This window comes from Pleurodeles waltl, chromosome 9 (assembly GCF_031143425.1).
Source record: "Pleurodeles waltl isolate 20211129_DDA chromosome 9, aPleWal1.hap1.20221129, whole genome shotgun sequence".
Classification (NCBI taxonomy): Eukaryota; Metazoa; Chordata; class Amphibia; order Caudata; family Salamandridae; genus Pleurodeles; species Pleurodeles waltl.
In genome coordinates this window covers 6,220,985-6,238,840 of record NC_090448.1, presented here as the reverse complement: position 1 = coordinate 6,238,840, position 17,856 = coordinate 6,220,985, and the positions used below count along the sequence as shown (strand labels likewise).

Below are 17,856 nucleotides of genomic sequence, written 5' to 3'. Positions count from 1 at the left end.
CCCATCCATCTGAGGCTGTACCCCCTCAATGCTGAGCCTGGTGGTCCTCCTGTGTGTGCAAGTGGTGGATGGAACTGAACTTCAGCCGGGTCTGTCTCCTGCCCATCTCTCTGAGGCTGTACCCCCTCAATGCTGAGCCTGGTGGTCCTCCTGTGTGTGCAAGTGGTAGATGATAGCGTCTGAAGATCCATCCGTGGATGGACAGAAACGCAAGCATGTATGGCGCTGGCCCAAACAATGACTCCTGATTAGTTGTAGAGACAAGTGAGAGTTATATGTTGCTTGGAGCGAGTTCTGAAATTTAAAATGAGCTCTTTCTGAAGATTTTTACACTTTGTAAAGCTTAAAATGTTATTGCAAATTAGTCAAATAACAAAAACATGTTTTCTCCAAGAAACCTAGAGTAAAGTATAGTCCACAAAAGCGATCAGGTGCCCACTTGTGCTCAACACCACATCCTGTTGAGGTCCCGTCTTTTTTCTTTCTTGTGAGCCAGTGTCCCAGATCAACAAGTGTCATCATTGAAGAACTTGGCCAACTAGATGGGCTGTCTCCCAATCCGACGTCTCCACATACATCAAACAGGCTTCCTTCTGTTCCGGGGGAAGAACCAAAGAGGCCTGATTCAGAAGCAGTAATTGGCCTTGTGCCACAGGACGCATCAATAGCACGTGACATCTGTAGGAAAGTAGCCTCTTTCTTGCATGGTTACCCCCACTTTTGACCTGTTTGTGAGTGTGTGTCAGTGAGTTTTTACTGTGTCACTGGGATCCTGCTAGCCAGGACCCCAGTGCTCATAGTTTGTAGCCTAATGTGTATGCCTGTGTAGTGGCTAACTGTGTCACTGAGCCTCTGCTAACAAGAACCTCAGTGCTTATGCTCTCTCTGCTTTTAAATTTGTCACTGTAGGCCAGTGACTACATTTACCAATTTCAGTTGGCACACTGGACCCCCCCTTATAAGTCCCTAGTATATGGTACCTAGGGACTCAGGGCATTGGGGTTCCGGGAGATCCACATGGGCTCATCCATTTCTTTTGCCACCCACAGGGAGCTCAGACAAACCCTTACACAGTACTGCCATTGCAGCCTGCGTGAAATAATGCACATGTTATTTCACAGCCATTCTCACTGCTTTTAAGCAACGTATAAGTCACCTATTTGTCTAGCCTTCACTTGCTGAAGGTTAGGTGCAAAGTTACTAAGTGTGAGGGCACCCCTGCACTAGCAAAAGCACCAAGACATAGTTCAGGGCCATTTCCCTGGACTTTGTGAGTGTGGGCACGCCATTACACGCGTGCTCTACATATAGGTCAATACCTATATGTAGCTTCACAATGGTAACTCCGAATATGGCCATGTAACATGTCTAAGATCATGGACTTGTCCCCCCAATCCGAAATCTGGTATTGGGGAACCAATTCCATGCATCCTGGGGTCTCCACCATGGACCCCCAGTACTGCCAAACCAGCTCTCTGAGGCTTGCACTGCAGCTACAGCTGCTGCCACCTCACAGACAGGATTCTGCCCTCCTTGGGGTATGGGCAGCCCAGTCCTAGGAAGGCAGAACAAAGCATTTCCTCTGAGAGCAGGGTGTTACACTCTCTCCCTTTGGAAATAGGTGTTACAGGCTGGGGAGGGGTAGCCTCCCCCAGTCTCTGGAAATGCTTTGAAGGGCACAGATGGTGCCCTCCTTGCATAAACCAGTCTACACCAGTTAAGGGACCGCTTCTCCCCTGCTCTGGCGGGAAACTGGTCAAAGGAAAGGGGAATGACCACTCCGCTGTCCATCGCTACCCCAGGGTTGGTGGCCAGAGCTCCTCCAGTGTGTCCCAGACTTCAGCCATCTTTCTTTGCAAGGTGTGGGGGCACTCTGGAGGCCTCTGAGTGGCCAGTGCCAGCAGGTGACGTCGGAGACCCCTCCTGATAGGTCCGTACCTGATAAGGTAGCCAATCCCCCCTCCCAGGACTATTTAGGGTCTCTCCTGTGGGTTCTCTTCAGATTCTGCTTGCAAGTTTCCTTTAGGAATCCTCTGCAACAACTTCAGACTCTTCTGACCTCGGATCAACCACAGCCTGCTCCAAGAAATGCTGTGACTGCAAAAAAGTGTCTACAAGAGACACTTTTCTTCAGCAACCTCAGCTCCAAGTCAGCAAGTTCAACAGTTTCCATGGTGTCCATGCTCTGGGGACTCCCGGTCTTCATCCTGCACCAGAAGGACCGACGAAATCTCCTGTGGAGTGACAGAGTCACTCCCCTGCTCCAAGCAGGCACCTTCCAAGGTGACGACTGGTACACTCCTCTTACAGTGACGAGCATGCTCCTAAGTACACAGAAGGTGGACATCATCGACAAAGACTGTCCTGAGGTCCTGCTGATGCAATTTGTATGAGGTAAGACCTTACCTTCCCCGAGAACGATGGTACCCCTGTGTAATGTGTCTTTTTCGCCTCCTGAGGTCTCTGTGCACTCTTTGCAAAAGTCCTTCATGCACAGTCTGGCCCAGGTCCCCAGCACTCCACCCTGCAACGCTCAACTCACTGAGTTCTTCTCCGGCAGCGTGGGGCCTTCTTTTGTTGTGCTGCATCAACTGCGTTTTGCACCTCCTTTGAACCCAGATGCTGCGGCTTCTGGGGGTGCTGGCTGGCATCCTGAGGGCTCTCTAAAGTGCTGAGAGCCCCCTCTTCCTCCTCACACAGAGTTGAGGCCCCCAGGTCCCTCCTTGGGCCATCCAGCGCCATTTTGATGAAACACGCACTTTTGTCGTAGTCAAGGCTTGTTGACGCCTTCCAACACGAAATCTCATCTGAAACAGTCTACACACTGCTGGACATCCTTTGCATCATGCAGGAATCCGCTGCCATCTTCCTAGGGTTCATTTCTGCAGTCTTCCACTAATCGGGGACTCTTCTTTTGCACCTTCTTCTGGGCTGACAGGGGCTCCCGTCCTTCCTGGAACTTCTTTCGACTTCTGATGTTGGTCCCCTTCCTTTGCAGGTCTTCAGGTCCAAGAATACAGCAGTTGTTCTTTGCAGACTTGGTTGCCTGCTGCAAAATCCCAAAAACGAGGTGTAGTGTGTCCTAAGAAAACTTGAAGTACTTTACTCCTGCTTTTCAGGGCTCTGGGGTGGGGTAATTTACTTACCGTTACTGTATTCTTACTCTCCCAGCGACTCTGCACACACTACACTTATCTAATGGGCAATTTGTGATTCACATTCCACTTTTTTAGTATATGGTTTGTGTTGCCCCTAGCCCTATTTTCTCCCATTGTATTCTATAGGATTTCCTACCGTTTGCATTGTTCTATGACTTTTTACTTGTCTAATTTTGCTGTCTAGTGTATATATTGTGTATAATACTTACCTCCAGAAGGAGTATTGTCTCTAAGATACCTTTATTTTTGGTAACACTGAGTATTGTCTTTACTTGTGCATAAGTACCATGTGACTATAAGTGGTATTGCATGAGCTTTGCATTTTTCCTAGTTCAGCCTAAGCTGCTCTGCTATAGCTACCTCTATCAGCCTAAGCTGCTAGAACACTACTACATTCACTAACAAGTGATAACTGAACCTGGTGCAAGATATACGTACCCAAGGTACCCACTAGAAACCATGCCAGCCTCCTATAACATCCAAATCAACAACAAAACTCCTGGGCATCCATTCGATATGACCAGCTCCACCAGGCGTGTCGCCAGAGAAAGCTCTCGAATGTGTCTTGGATGAGATCAGCACCTTGTTTTGTGGAAGAATCAAAGACTAGCATTCTGAGACTTCAACTTATCCAAGTTTGCAGAGCATTACAACAAACAAATCTGCACTAACAGGTTTTGAAGAGCCTGCAGTCTTCAAGACATCCTCGATTCAGGTGCTTCAGACATCTTCCCCACATCAAGCTGTGGCTAATCTGTGAACTGTCCCACATGAGGTGGCCATGACCCATCTGACCAAGGACACAATTTGAGAGAGGATGCAGCCATACAAGGGTTCTGTAGTTGCACCCCAGTGCCCCCAACACTTTGTCCTCCTTGTGGCAGCAGGAGGGAGAACAAAATACAAGCCAATGCACTTTGTGCTCTCCTGTGTATCTGTGGTACTGCAGAAACTGGTACAGAATCATTTGCAGTGGCTTAAATCTCTGCAAATATATTTCCAGTGGTGTTAAAAAAAAGTGCTCTGTGTGTTGGAGCTCCAGAGCTGGGCCAGCTTTTAAGGATACTCATGACTATCAGCAAGTTCTGTTGGCTCAACTGGCCATTCAGGCATTTACTGTGTGGGCTGCAGACTAGTAACCTGCTTTCAAGTAGCCATCCTGCATGCATTGAACCAGGCCCCAAGACAGGCACCTTTCTACTTGTCACTGCTCCCAGGCACCTTTCTTCTTGTCGCTGCTCCCAGGCACCTTTCTACTTGTCGCTGCCCCCAGGCACCTTTCTACTTGTCGCTGGTCCTGGGCACCTTTCTACTTGTCGCTGCTCCCAGGCACCTTTCTACTTGTTGCTGCTCCCAGGCACCTTTCTACTTGTCGCTGCTCCCAGGCACCTTTCTACTTGTCACTGCTCCCGGGCACCTTTCTACTTGTCGCTGCCCCCAAGCACCTTTCTACTTGTCGCTGCTCCCAGGCACCTTTCTACTTGTCGCTGCTCCCAGGCACCTTTCTACTTGTCGCTGCCCCCAGGCACCTTTCTACTTGTCGCTGCCCCCAGGCACCTTTCTACTTGTCACTGCTCCCAGGCACCTTTCTACTTGTCGCTGCTCCCAGGCACCTTTCTACTTGTCGCTGCTCCCAGGCACCTTTCTACTTGTCACTGCTCCAGTCGCTGCTCCCAGGCACCTTTCTACTTGTCACTGCTCCAGTCACTGCCCCCAGGCACCTTTCTACTTGTCGCTGCTCCCAGGCACCTTTCTACTTGTCGCTGCTCCCAGGCACCTTTCTACTTGCCGCTGCTCCCGGGCACCTTTCTACTTGCCGCTGCTCCCGGGCACCTTTCTACTTGTCGCTGCTCCCAGGCACCTTTCTACTTGTCGCTGCTCCCGGGCACCTTTCTACTTGTCGCTGCTCCCGGGCACCTTTCTACTTGTCGCTGCTCCCGGGCACCTTTCTACTTGTCGCTGCTCCCAGGCACCTTTCTACTTGTCACTGCTCCCAGGCACCTTTCTACTTGTCGCTGTCCGCAGGGGCTGGTCATTTTTGCCAGGTTGAGTTCAGTTTCCAGTCTAGTCCCAGTTCAATTTAGATTCAGTGCAGGTAAATGTGTCACATGAACACTCTGCAAGTTTAGCGGGTACTCGTCCTCTTCAGGCCACAGAGGGACATTCCTTTGTCGGGGCTGGTAGCCAGAAATTCAGAATCAGCTGCACTTAGACTGTCCTGATACAAATGGCTCAAGCTCATCACTGTGCAACTGGTCCCTCAGTCTGCTGGTCACAGCAAACAGCTGGGATCAGCTGCAGGAAGATGAACCCGAGCCAACACCAGGACCTCAGGCGGTAACATCACCGTCTACCTTAAATGCTACATAGTATCAATGGGCGTACGTCTGTATCACTTCAAGAGTAAGCGAGGCTCGGTGTCTGAGTCTGGGCATGTATGTGACTGTTTCTGTGTGTCTCTTTAATTCTGTGGCTCTGTGTATGTCTTACCCTTACTACCCCCTGATGAGGCATTGAAGAATTGTGGAGAGTAGTATCCTACTCCAGGAATCCAAAATGACTTGTAGTTTGGAAGATGATTTGATTTGTCTTTCACTTCTGTGTTAGTTGTTGAATGATTCTTGTGCCCTGCGGCACAAATCAATGCATTCGTTGACCATGTACTTAGAGCTATAATAGATTAATAAAGTTTCAGGAAGGGATGTTTACTGGGGTATGACTTGTATGTGCCAATGCTTGCAGTGTGTGTGCCAGACCGGTCAAGGGACTGAGATGTCATTAGCCTGAAGGAGAACGTCAGTGGTATTATGGGTGCTTAATAAGGTTATTAAGTGGGGAGGGAGCAGATGGTGCTGTAGACCACAAGATGAGGGTCAAAGGAAGGCTTGAAAAAAAAGGTGAAGGATTGGTCCAGAAAGGAAGTGTACACATGGCCCGTTGGAAGTGAAGCTGGGTCCTGCAGATGATGATGATGGCAAGCAATATTTAGTTTTTCCAGAAGATGGATTGTATGTCTTGTTTATGGACTGAGCTCTTGCAGTTTGTGGGTTTTTCAATTGATCTGCACCTTCTAGGTTGGTGAGCACCTTTCTGGGCTGCACAGTTCAATGATGGCGTGATGCTAGTTTTCTTATGGTGTTCTTCATGATGTTTGTTAGAAATGGGGTTTCTGGTTGCCTTGGGTATGCACCTAAGCCAGGCAGAACCCATCCACTCAAGTCAGGGCGAGGGAGTTACACACCCAAGATAACCCCGTTCACCCCCTTGGTAGCTTGGCACGAGAAGGCAGGCTTAACTTCAGAAGCAATGTGTAAAGTAGTTGTACCAACCCATACAGTAATATAGTGAAAATACTACAAAATGGATACCGCACCAGTTTAGAAAAATAGGTAATATTTATCTAAATCAAACAAGAACAAACTGACAAAAATCCAAATGAATTTTCAAAAGAATAAGAGTCTTAATCCTCAGAAAAGAGTGAGAATGTTGTTACCCAAAGTAACTGATTAGTGTAAAAAATAAAGCTGCTTGGGCGAGCGTGCATTGGAAAAGGGTAGCGATGCGTCGATTCCTTACTCGCAAGTGAGGCCTGTGTTGTTTCCTTCTCCGGTCGGGTCGGCAATGCATAATTTTTCTGCCTCGCAAGAGAACGATGCGTCGACTTCTGGATGGGGCACCTCAGATCCACGCAGTCGGGTTGACTTTGACGCTCAGGGGCAATGCGTGGAAAATCCGGTTGCACGATATCAGAAAACCGCGCTTCGTGGGCTTTGCGTCATTATCAGCCTCCGTAAGGGGGTGTTGCGTGTCGTTTTTCCAGCCATGATGCGTCGATCTCCCAGCCGCAATGCAGGTGTAGCGTCGATTACAGCGATGAAGCCAGTGGCGTGTCGTTTATCTGCTGCATTGCGGAAGTAGTGTCAAATTTCCCCACACAGCGTTCTGTCAGTGGATTTTCAGTTCTTGTCTACCAACTTAACTTTTCAAGGGCCCAATAATTGGATAGGGCATCATTTGGCAAGGCAGGCATCTCAGTACAGAGTCTGAGTGCTGGTAGGGAAAGTCTTTGATGACCCTGAGACTTCAACAACAGAAGGCAAGCTCAGTTCAAGCCCTTGGAGGTTCTTCTCAAGCAGAAATGTACAACAAAGTCCAGTCTTTGTCTCCTTTCCCAGGCAGAAGCAGCAACTGCAGGATCCTTGGCAGAGGTTCCCCTTGATTCTGTAAGTGATCTAATTTTCAGGGGGTTTGGGTATACTACTTATACCCCTTTCTGCCTTTGAACTAGGCAAACTTCAAAGGAAAGTCTCTCTTGTTTGTAAAATCCTGCCTTACCCAGGCCAGGCCCCATACACACACCAGGGGGTTGGAGACTGCATTGTGTGAGGGCAGACACAGCCCTTTCAGGTGTGAGTGACCACTCCTCCCTTCCCCTTCAGCCCAAATGGCTCATCAGGATATGCAGGCTACACCCCAGCTCCCTAGAGTGGAGGTGCAAACAGCCCAAATGTCAAACTGACCCAGACAGGAAATCCACAAACAGACAGAGTCACAGAATTGTTTAAGCAAGGAAATGCCTACTTTCTAAAAGTGGTATTTTCAAACACACAGTCTAAAAACAAACTTTACCAAAAAATGTATTTTAAATTGTGAGTTCAGAGACCCTGAACTCTACATTTCTGTCTGCTCCCAAAGGGAATCTGAACTTTAATAATATTTAAAGGCAGCCCCCATATTATCCTATGAGAGAGATAGGCCTTGCAACAGTGAAAACAACCATATTTGGCAGTATTTCACTGTTAGGACATATGAAACACATAGTATAAGTCCTTCCTTAAACAAACACTGCACCCTGCCCATGGGGCTACCTAGGGCCTACCTTAGGGGTGCCTTACATGTATGAAAAGGGAAGGTTTAGGCCTGGCAAGTGGGTACACTTGCCAAGTCGAATTGGCAGTTTAAAAATGCGCACACAGACACTGCAGTGGCAGCTCTGAGCCATGTTTACAGGGCTTCTTATGTGGGTGGCACAACCAGTGCTGCCGGCCCACTAGTAGCATGTGATTTACAGGCCCTGAGCACATCTAGGGCACTGTACTAGGGACTTACTAGTAAATCAAATAAGCCAATTACATAAACATTTTACATAGGCGCACTTGCACTTTAGCACGGATAGCAGTGGTAAAGTGCACAGAGTATCAAAAACAGCAAAACAGAGTCCAGCATACATCAACAACCTGAGAAACAGAGGCAAAACGTTAGGAAAGACCACGCCAAGGATGCCAAGTCTAACACAATGTGTAAAGCGATTGCACAACACACCCAACACACGTGACACACTATCCCCACCACAAAGGAAACACAACACTAAGTTATATAAAAATAAACTGTATTGAACACAACATTATTAGACCAAACGGAACATGTCAGTAATACCGTGCTACCCAATCAGTTGTCAGAACATTACACAGTACTATTCTTCTACAAAAGCAAGCATTGGTCACCTAAAACATAAAGGTTACTGGTTATCCTGCAACATAAACAGTAATCAGGTAAAAATTAGTAAAGGAATGCACATGTCATACTAAACATATGATCATCATTGACCAAACATTATCATGACTGCGCGTAGCATGACAGCACAAAAGCCGTCATACTAAACATATGATCATCATTGACCAAACATTATCATGACTGCGCGTAGCATGACAGCACAAAAGCCCATGGCATTTGCATCCAGTAGAACAATATCATGACTGCAACGTCATGAATGCACATAACGCCATAGACACATCATCAGAAATGCACATATCATTTTACAATATTCTCACCAGGACCAATGAGTGCGACCTGCTATCTGCACTAGGTGCCACAACAAGAAACAATGCAGGCAGAACGGGACGTTCGTGTCCCAATCTCGGAGCTCCCATGCTCTGGTTTCCACACCTATGGCGATGCAGGGTTAATCTTGACAGGGCCGGGGACCTCTGTCGAGGGTCGCCACCCTGGCCTGCTTATATGTCACCAGCACCCGGTGGGGGCCTAGTGGGAATGAGGGACCTCCGGCGAGGTCACCACCCCGCTAGCGAGCCACAAAACAATGAGGGTGGGGCCAGAGGGGAACAGGGGACCTCCGGTGAGGTTGCCCGCCTGCCCGAGAATCTCCAGGACAATGAGGGGGCCCAACGGGAACTGGGGCTCTCCGTTGAGGTTGCCACCCTGCCCGCGATCCACAAGACAGTGAGGGGGGGAATGGGGGACCTCCGAGGAGCTTTCCCTCCGGTCTGCGAGCCTTTCTCCTGCCAGATGATGTGCCCACACCCGACGTGGTGTGCGAGCCTCCTTCTCTAGCCCTCTTGAGCTGCAGTGGTGAAAGCATCAAAGGTGATGCCTGCCTGTGCCCCGGGGGCGCTCCTCTCAGTGCACCTCACCCTGGGGCACCACAAGGAGTGCATTTACTCCAGACTTTGCTCTCCCCTGCCCAGGCGGCACTAAATACAGTATGCTTCATCTGTGCTCACTCCCTTCAACCCGCCCGGGTTGCGACTGGGGTTTTTCACTTCAGGCAGCAACAGCGAAGCACTCTGAACACGCTTCCTTTCCCCACAATAGATAAAGCGCTCAGCACATGCTTTGGTCCCACAAATTAAAGCACTTTGCAGCACAAACACATTGCTCTTTCTGCGCTGGTGCAAACAAATCAACAGCGCTCTCGACAAGCACAAGGGAGCGCTCTTCCTGCACCACATCACAACAGGGAAAAGCTATGGGGGAACAGAGGGCACACCACCCAGACCCTGGAGTCAGTGAGAGGGAGCACAGGGCGTCCGGGCCCAAGCAAACAGGCCAGAACAGAGGGTGCAGGTAGTGGCAGTTCCTCCTAGTGACCGAGCGGGTCACAGGTCAGCAAAAAAGCAGCAGTCCAAGGTGGTTCCTGGTGAGTGTCTCCAGCAGCATCCTGTGTCCTAGTGAGTAGTCCATTATTGTCTCCCCCAACATGGGGAAAACCCACTGTACTTATACTCAGTTTTGCACAACTTTTACAAAGAATGGGGGAGAAGAGGTTCCAATCAGTTCCAACTGCTTCTAGGAGTGTCCCCTCTCTCCTCCAGCACAGGCTCCAGACATCAGTTGGGGTAAACAAGCCCTTTGTGTGAGTCCAGGGCACAGCCTTTACAAATGCAGGTGTGCCCTGCCTCTTCTCCTCCGAACCCAGGAAGACCATTCAATATGCAGATGCACCTCAGTGACACCTCCACCCTCCCTGTGTACAGGCTGTCTGAAAAGTATGCAGAAAGCCGAGCTGTCACTCTACCCCAGACGTGGATTGGAGTCAAGCCGCAAAACATCAGAGTCATAAGCACAGAGAAATACTCACTTTCTAGAAGTGGCATTTCTATAATGGTAATAAGCAGCATTTCTAACTACCATTACAACCACCAAACATGCCTACACTATCCCTCATAAATCAGACCATACCCCCTACACATAAGGCATGGCATTTCTAATGCAATCCTATGAGAAGGCAGCACTCACAGCAGTGAGAAACCAAATAGGCTGTTTGTCACTACCAGGACAGGCCACACAATCAAGCAGATGTCCTGCCTCTTACATACATAGCACTCTACCCATATGACTAAGTAGGGCCTACCTTAGGGGTGGCTTACATGTAGTAACAGGGGACGTCCAGGCCTGGCAAGTAAATTTCGATGCCAGGTCCCTGTGGCAGTAAACTTCGCATGCAGGATCTGCGCTAACAGGCCTGAGACAGGTTTGAAAGGCTGCTTCTGTGGGTGGCACAAGCAGCAATGCAGGCCCACTAGTAGCTTTTAACATATAGGCCCTGGGTATAGTAATACCACTGTACAAGGGACTTAAGGTAAATTAAATGTGCCAATCGGGTATAAGCCAATCATGCCAAGTTTAGAAGGTAGAGCACATGCACTTTAGCACAGATCAGCAGTGGTAAAGTGCCCAGAGTCCTAACACCATCAAAAAGGGTCAGAAAAAATAGGAGGAGGAAGGCAACAAGTTTGGGGATGACTCTGTAAAAATGGCCAGGTCCAACAATGTTCTTTGTTACTCAAGTAATGTCGCGAAGAAGTTGTTTCTTCTTTGCAAGCTTTGCGATCAGGTTGGAAAAGCAAGCGCCTAAATACCCTTCTGACAACCACATGGTTCTCAGTGGCCCTCATCGTTGTTTGTAGAGAGTTCCAGTGTGTTTATGTCTGTACAGAGACAGTTGTGCCACCAGTGGGTTTTTGTACATTGGAATTATGAGACAAGGTGTTAGACTTGAGCTCAAACTTCCAGGGTGGACGTATTTGGTGGTTTTCATTCTTCCTGGGGTATTCTGGGCCATTGCCATTCATTCCTTGTGAGTAATACTGATCATCTTTAAAAATGACCTTCCAGTGCTGAGCTTTCAAGACAGAGATGATGTGAGACCATAATTGTACATGTAGGAGAAGCCTAGGAATGTTTCTGTCTGTGTAAGTGTCTCTGTGCGTGTCTTTTGCCTGTGGGACTGAATTTGTCTACAATTTTGAGTTTCATGAATGTCTGCCTACTGTTGGTGTGTATGTTTGTGTACTTATTTGAGTATATGAATGCGAGCATAGGGAGCTCTGTACTGTGTCCTAGGCTTACGGGAATATAGAGATCTGTAGAGGAGGATCTGTGTGGTGTGTGATAGTTACTTTAGTATAGGTGTGTGGCAGGGGCAGATCTGTGCTGTATGTGGTGGTTACTTTAGTACAGGTGTGTGGCAGGGGCAGATCTGTGCTGTATGTGGTGGTTACTTTAGTACAGGTCTGTGGCAGGCTCAGATCTGTGCTGTATGTGGTGGTTACTTTAGTATAGGTGTGTGGCAGGCTCAGATCTGTGCTGTATGTGGTGCTTACTTTAGTACAGGTGTGTGGCAGGGGCAGATCTGTGCTGTATGTGTTGGTTACTTAAGTACAGGTGTGTGGTAGGGGGAGATCTGCGTAGTGTGTAATGGTTAGTTTAGGATAGGTGTGTGGCTGGGGACATCTGTGTGGTGTGTGATAGTTACTTTAGTACAGGTGTGTGGCAGGGGAAGATCTGTGCAGTGTGTGTTGGTTACTTTAGTACAGGTGTGTGATAAGGGGAGATCTGTGCAGTGTGTAATGGTTAGTTTAGTATAGGTGTGTGGCTGGGGACATGTGTGTGATAGCTACTTTAGTACAGGTGTGTGGCAGGGGAACATCTGTGCGGTGTGTGATGGTTACTTTAGTACAGGTGTGTGGTAGGGGGAGATCTGTGCAGTGTGTAATGGTTAGTTTAGTATAGGTGTGTGGCTGGGGACGTGTGTGATAGTTACTTTAGTATAGGTGTGTGGCAGGAGCAGATCAGTGTGGTGAGTGATGGTTAATTGAGAACAGGTGTATGGGTGGAAATGTGTGTGAAGGTAAAAAGTCTAATGTTTTGTTTTTTCCACAGGCTAAAAATAAACTGCAGGAGCTGGTAAAGAACCACATCTTCTCCACAGCTGCAGTAAGTGACATTGCATGACCTCTAAGAAGTCGGCATGCTCTCTCTCCAGCTGAGAAATCTGCATGTCCTACCTCCAGAGAGAAGTCTGCATGTCCTACGTCCAGTTGCAGAGTCGCAAACAGGTCTACATGTTCTACCTCCAGCTGAGGACCCTGTTCGTCCAATCGCCGGTCATGGAGTCTGCATGTCCTACATCCAGCTCAGTAGCTTTTTTGTTTTACCTCTAACTTAGAAGTCTGCATGTACTACCTCCCACTAATCAGTCTCCATGTCTTACCACCCGCTAATGAGTATGCATGTCCTACCTCCTGCTGAGTGCTTGTCCCACCTCCAGCTGCAGAGTTTGCATGTCCGGCTTTCCACTAACAAGTCTGTATGTCCTCGCTCCAGCTCTGGAGTAGGCATGACCTACCTCCTGCTAACAAGTCTGTATGTCCTCGCTCCAGCTCTGGAGTAGGCATGACCTACCTCCTGCTAACAAGTCTGTATGTCCTCGCTCCAGCTCTGGAGTAGGCATGACCTACCTCCTGCTAACAAGTCTGTATGTCCTCGCTCCAGCTGTGGAGTAGGCATGACCTACCTCCTGCTAACAAGTCTGTATGTCCTCCCTCCAGCTGCAGTTTGCATGTCGGGTCTACATGTCCTACCTCTGGCTGAGGAGTCTGTTGGGTCTGCATGTCCTGCCTCTCGTTGTGTAGTCTGCATGTTGATTCGGCATGTCCTACCTCCTGCTGCAGAGCCTGTATGTTCTATCTCCCGCTAACAAGTCTGCATATCCTACCTACATCAGGGTCTGTTCATCCCAGCTCCAGTTGAGCAGTCTGCATGTCCTATGTCCAGCTCAGGAGCTTGTATGCTCCACATCTAGCTGTGAAGTCAGCATTTCCTACCTCCCACTAACGAGTCTGCATGTCCTACCTCCAGCGGAGGCGATTGCTATAGCTGCCTGGGTTCATACAGTTTTGATGATTGAACCATGTTGTTAACACAAGTCTGTGTCAAAGAGCTCTGCACTCCCTGCACTTCCCTTTGAAGCCAAATGGTTCATATTTATGAAATATCATCCAATACCTGTGAACTTCACCTTTGGGAGAGGGTCTTCCTGGCCCTGTGCACAGTGGCAGACATTGTACCTGGGGCCACCCGTCTGTGCATGTAAGACAGCGTTGGACCCCATTAGCATGACCTGGAAGTTCTTGAGGGTGAAGGGGGCACTTCTCTGTCCACTATTATTAGCATACCACCCTGGAACCCTACAACACCAGAAACTTTCATAGTGTTGGAGATGAATGGAATGGTGGGAGACGATGAACCACAACCCACTCCCCACCCCCACGAGTTGCGACTTTGTTCCTACAGCAATGGATTATTAAAAACAATGATTGTATTCTTCATACATTGTTTAATGAGTTTCTGGTTTTTGTCCCTAGGTCACTTTGGACAAACTCATGACAATGTCGGGGATTCTCACGATGGCCAACGAGCTGGTGACACTCAACATCTCCAGAGATGTAAGTGCAGTCGCGGCTGGTGTCGGGGCAAAGGGTTGGGGAGGGAAAAAACTGCAACAAAAAAAATAAACATCTGAATGCCCGCCACATCGCTGCTCTCCTGGCTCCACTGAGGCACAGACTCCCAGACTGACCTGTGCCCAATCCTTATACTGCTCTCACGCTGCATGAGAGCAGCGTCAGGACTGGCCTGAGCACCCTCAATTTGCGCACCGAGACAGACTGGGAGCCTGCGCCTGCTGTCTCCAATCCAGCAACGCACCGCGGGTTGGCGAGTGCTCAGCGTGCATGTTGGTTGGCCGTCTTGAGACGGCCACCCAAACCCACATGGGCACTAACAGTGCACCTACCACTCCCACCTCGTGCCCGTTATCACCAGGGCCTGCCCGTAGACACGACACTATGGAGACAAATAAAAAGATAATAACCATACTTTACTATTGTTTTATTTTTCAAGTTTTGCAGCTGCTGGCAGGGGGTGACTCTCCTCTGTCTTAGCAGAAGAGCCGGCGCTGCTTAAGTGTTGCACGTTCAATGTGAATCTGAGAAGAAAATGGTTGATTGATTACAGATTACTGGTCCAGAACAGTGACTAGCCACTTCTTTCATTTTACTGATCTACTACATTTTACATTATTGATAACTTTTTATAGTAAATGAGGAAGTTAAATATATGGGACTTTGGAGTCTTTTCTGGCGTTAGTGTAGCAATGGCCACCCTTCAAGACAAAGTGTCATGTCGATTTGCTCCAACGCCTTTCCAACTTTATTGAAGCTACTGAAGAGCATTCAGACAGATGCTAATTTCGTTTTCACCACTCTCTCAATCAATTTCCTGCTCACCTTCTCAATCTGGCACCTCCAGGATCTCATGTGATGTATCGTAAGAGCCTGCCCTATGTTGCTCTCTTCTGCCCCCCCCCCCCCCCCCTTGCTGGTATTATCAGATCTTTAGGTTTTGATGGTCTCTCATATGCAGATGAATCCCAATTGATAATCTCCATATCGGAAAACATCCACATGACCCACTCCAGTTTCATTCTCTGCATGTTTGAAGTTGCTAGTTGGATGCACAAACAAAATTCCTGAAACTCAATGGCTATAAGATGAAGGTAGTCCTATTTACATTGGTTAGATGCTTGGTGGCCCAGGGAGCTGAGCTCCATACCACAGCCTGTAAACTGTGCCAGAAACCTGGGGAGCATCCTAGACAGACTTCACTCAATGGTCAATCAGACAGCAGCAGTCATACCCCCTCATCGGCTGTCTCATTCTCAACTACCTTTCGTGGTTATCAGGCATCCCTACAAAGGTTTCTCTACCATGGGCCACCTTTAGTTCAATTACCTGGGTTCGCTGTAGTGCCCAATGAGCCACCCTTTGGTTGCTTGTTCATGATGTAATCTTCCATTGATTGAATCCTAGTGTGCGCCCAGTGGACCAGGGTCAACACTTACTGTATCAAGGCCACATGGGATCGATAGTAAGCATTTATCATTCCCCGCTGAGCCACTTTGCTCCACTTTCTCCGGCTTGGCCAGGTGCATCTCTGCATTGCAGCACCTCTCACTATGAGCAGTATCTCCATGTGTGTCAACCACTCACACAAAATAGGACACAGCTCCCAGGTGCTGCATGGCTCTGGCGGCCATCTTGAATTGACTGAGAGTGGGAAATGCATCCCTTACAGAGCCCACAGAGTGGAGTTGGCAGACCCATTGAAAGAGTAATTTAAGCGAGTAAGCTGCAAGCAGCTATTTTTCCACAGAAGGAGATCTCCTGCTACAAAAAGGCAAAGTCACTGGGTGGACTACAGGGAAAAACTTGCAGAAATTGGTACATTTGTGCCCCAAAACTCACATCCCTGTTGTTTGCCCTCTGACATTTCTGGGAATTTCAGTGACGTCAATGGGCAATAAGGGATGGTTTTCTAGACCACTCATAATGAGGGCCTATGTGGATATTTTGTCATCATTTTTCAGACTTTTGGGGGAGTGTTCTGCTCTAGGGAGAACCAGCAGCTCTCAATTGTTTTAATGTTTTTAAAGGTGAAATTTACATAAAACATTTCTTACTACATTGGAAATCGGCCAATAATATCTTGTTCTACACGCGTTGGGCTTGGGTCTTATAGATACGCTGCATTAACCTCACACAAAGCCTCATACAGGTTTCTAACAGGAGGTCCACCAAGATCTGGCAACCACAAGATAGATTCATCGATGGGGTGGCCTCCATATAGCCTTCGGCTGTTACTGGCTGGTCCTCTCCCAGATCAGACCAGCCGCAAGGTTCTCTGCATCGTGAGCACTTCTAGCTCCCTGGCAATGCTGTCTGTCCTCCCCTTGCTTTTCTTTCTCCCGTTTACTCCTGGCTTCTCTCTTCTCCATCTGGTCTTCCTTGCTTCTTTTAGGTCAAGATGGGTTTTCATGGCACCTTACAGGTATATTCTCACTTATTCCCATGTCTCAGTATTCATCATCAACATGCAATGGTACCAAGCACAACTCACAAGATACATGATGCTTGGAGACCAAAACATGAAAATGTATCTGCAACTATTATCCTTTGATTGATCACCTAGAATTAGCTAAAAGCAAAATGAATATTGATTGAAAATGACTTTTTTCAAGTGGTTGAGTGGATTTCTGTGTTGACTATAGTCTCTGCTGTGTTGTAAGGTGGTTTGTGGTGTCTGGTCAGCTGAATTGTCGTTCATACGATCCTCTCAGTTTCTGTTTTTCTAAATGACGTGTAATTGATTAAAATCAAACATCAATGGTATATTTAGTACACCTCATAAATATCTAACAGAATAATATTTTATTAATTCTCTAATGCAATATTGTGATTGGATACTAATAGTACCAGTCACTGTAATTAATGGAACTTAATGACAAACATTTCCTTCAGGGTATATTTCCTACTCCTAGAGTTGGCAAAATTAGTTGATTAATGCAAATAGAATATATTATAGGTTTGAATCTATCTCAGATTTACCTTTGCTTCCAAATCACATGAACAGACCCCTTGGAAGTCAGCAGGAGTTTCATTTCATCATGAACATTGTAGTATTTCTGGCACAAAGTTTTACTTTTTAAGCAAAATGGCCCATCCTCGAGTGGAGCTTCAGAAAGTGTGAGCGCTCCCCAGATCCAGATGGATGTGAATTAATCTTCCCCAGTGACTTGGAAGGGCTCCCCCAGTGACTAGGAAGAGCTTCCCTCCCCATTGCCCAGGAGGGCCCCCCCTATTGTCTAGGAGGGACTCCTCCCCCCCCATTGACCAGGAGGGGCTCCCCCAGTGACTAGTAGGGGCTCCCCCAGTGACTAGTAGGGGCTCCCCCAGTGACTAGGAGGGGCTCCCCCAGTGACTAGGAGGGGCTCCCCCAGTGACTAGGAAGGGCTTCCCCCCCCAATGTCCAGGAGGGCCCCCCGTTGTCCAGGAGGGGCTTCCCCCCCATTGACCAGGAGAGGCTCCCCCCAGTGACTAGTAGGGGTGCTTTGCACTTACTAGGAGGGGCCCCTGACTCACTACGAGGGGCTCCCCCCACTGACCCAGAAGGGGCTCTTCCCACTGACTAGGAGGGGCCCCTCCCCACTGACCTAGAATTGGCTTCCCACCCCCCCACTGACCCAGAAAGGGCTCCCCTACGGACTACGAGGGGCTCC

At 48.3% G+C, this 17,856-nt stretch overlaps 1 protein-coding gene across 2 annotated transcripts in view; it reads left to right on the top strand.

The window, feature by feature from the left end:
• Nucleotides 1–17,856, top strand: part of STAB1 (stabilin 1) — an 829,863-nt gene that overhangs the window by 258,375 nt on the left and 553,632 nt on the right. For both annotated transcript variants that reach the window (XM_069206091.1, XM_069206090.1), the window contains exons 17-18: nt 12,621–12,674; nt 14,105–14,185. In XM_069206091.1, the coding sequence (XP_069062192.1) occupies nt 12,621–12,674; nt 14,105–14,185 (135 nt within the window). The remainder of the gene's footprint in view (nt 1–12,620; nt 12,675–14,104; nt 14,186–17,856) is intronic.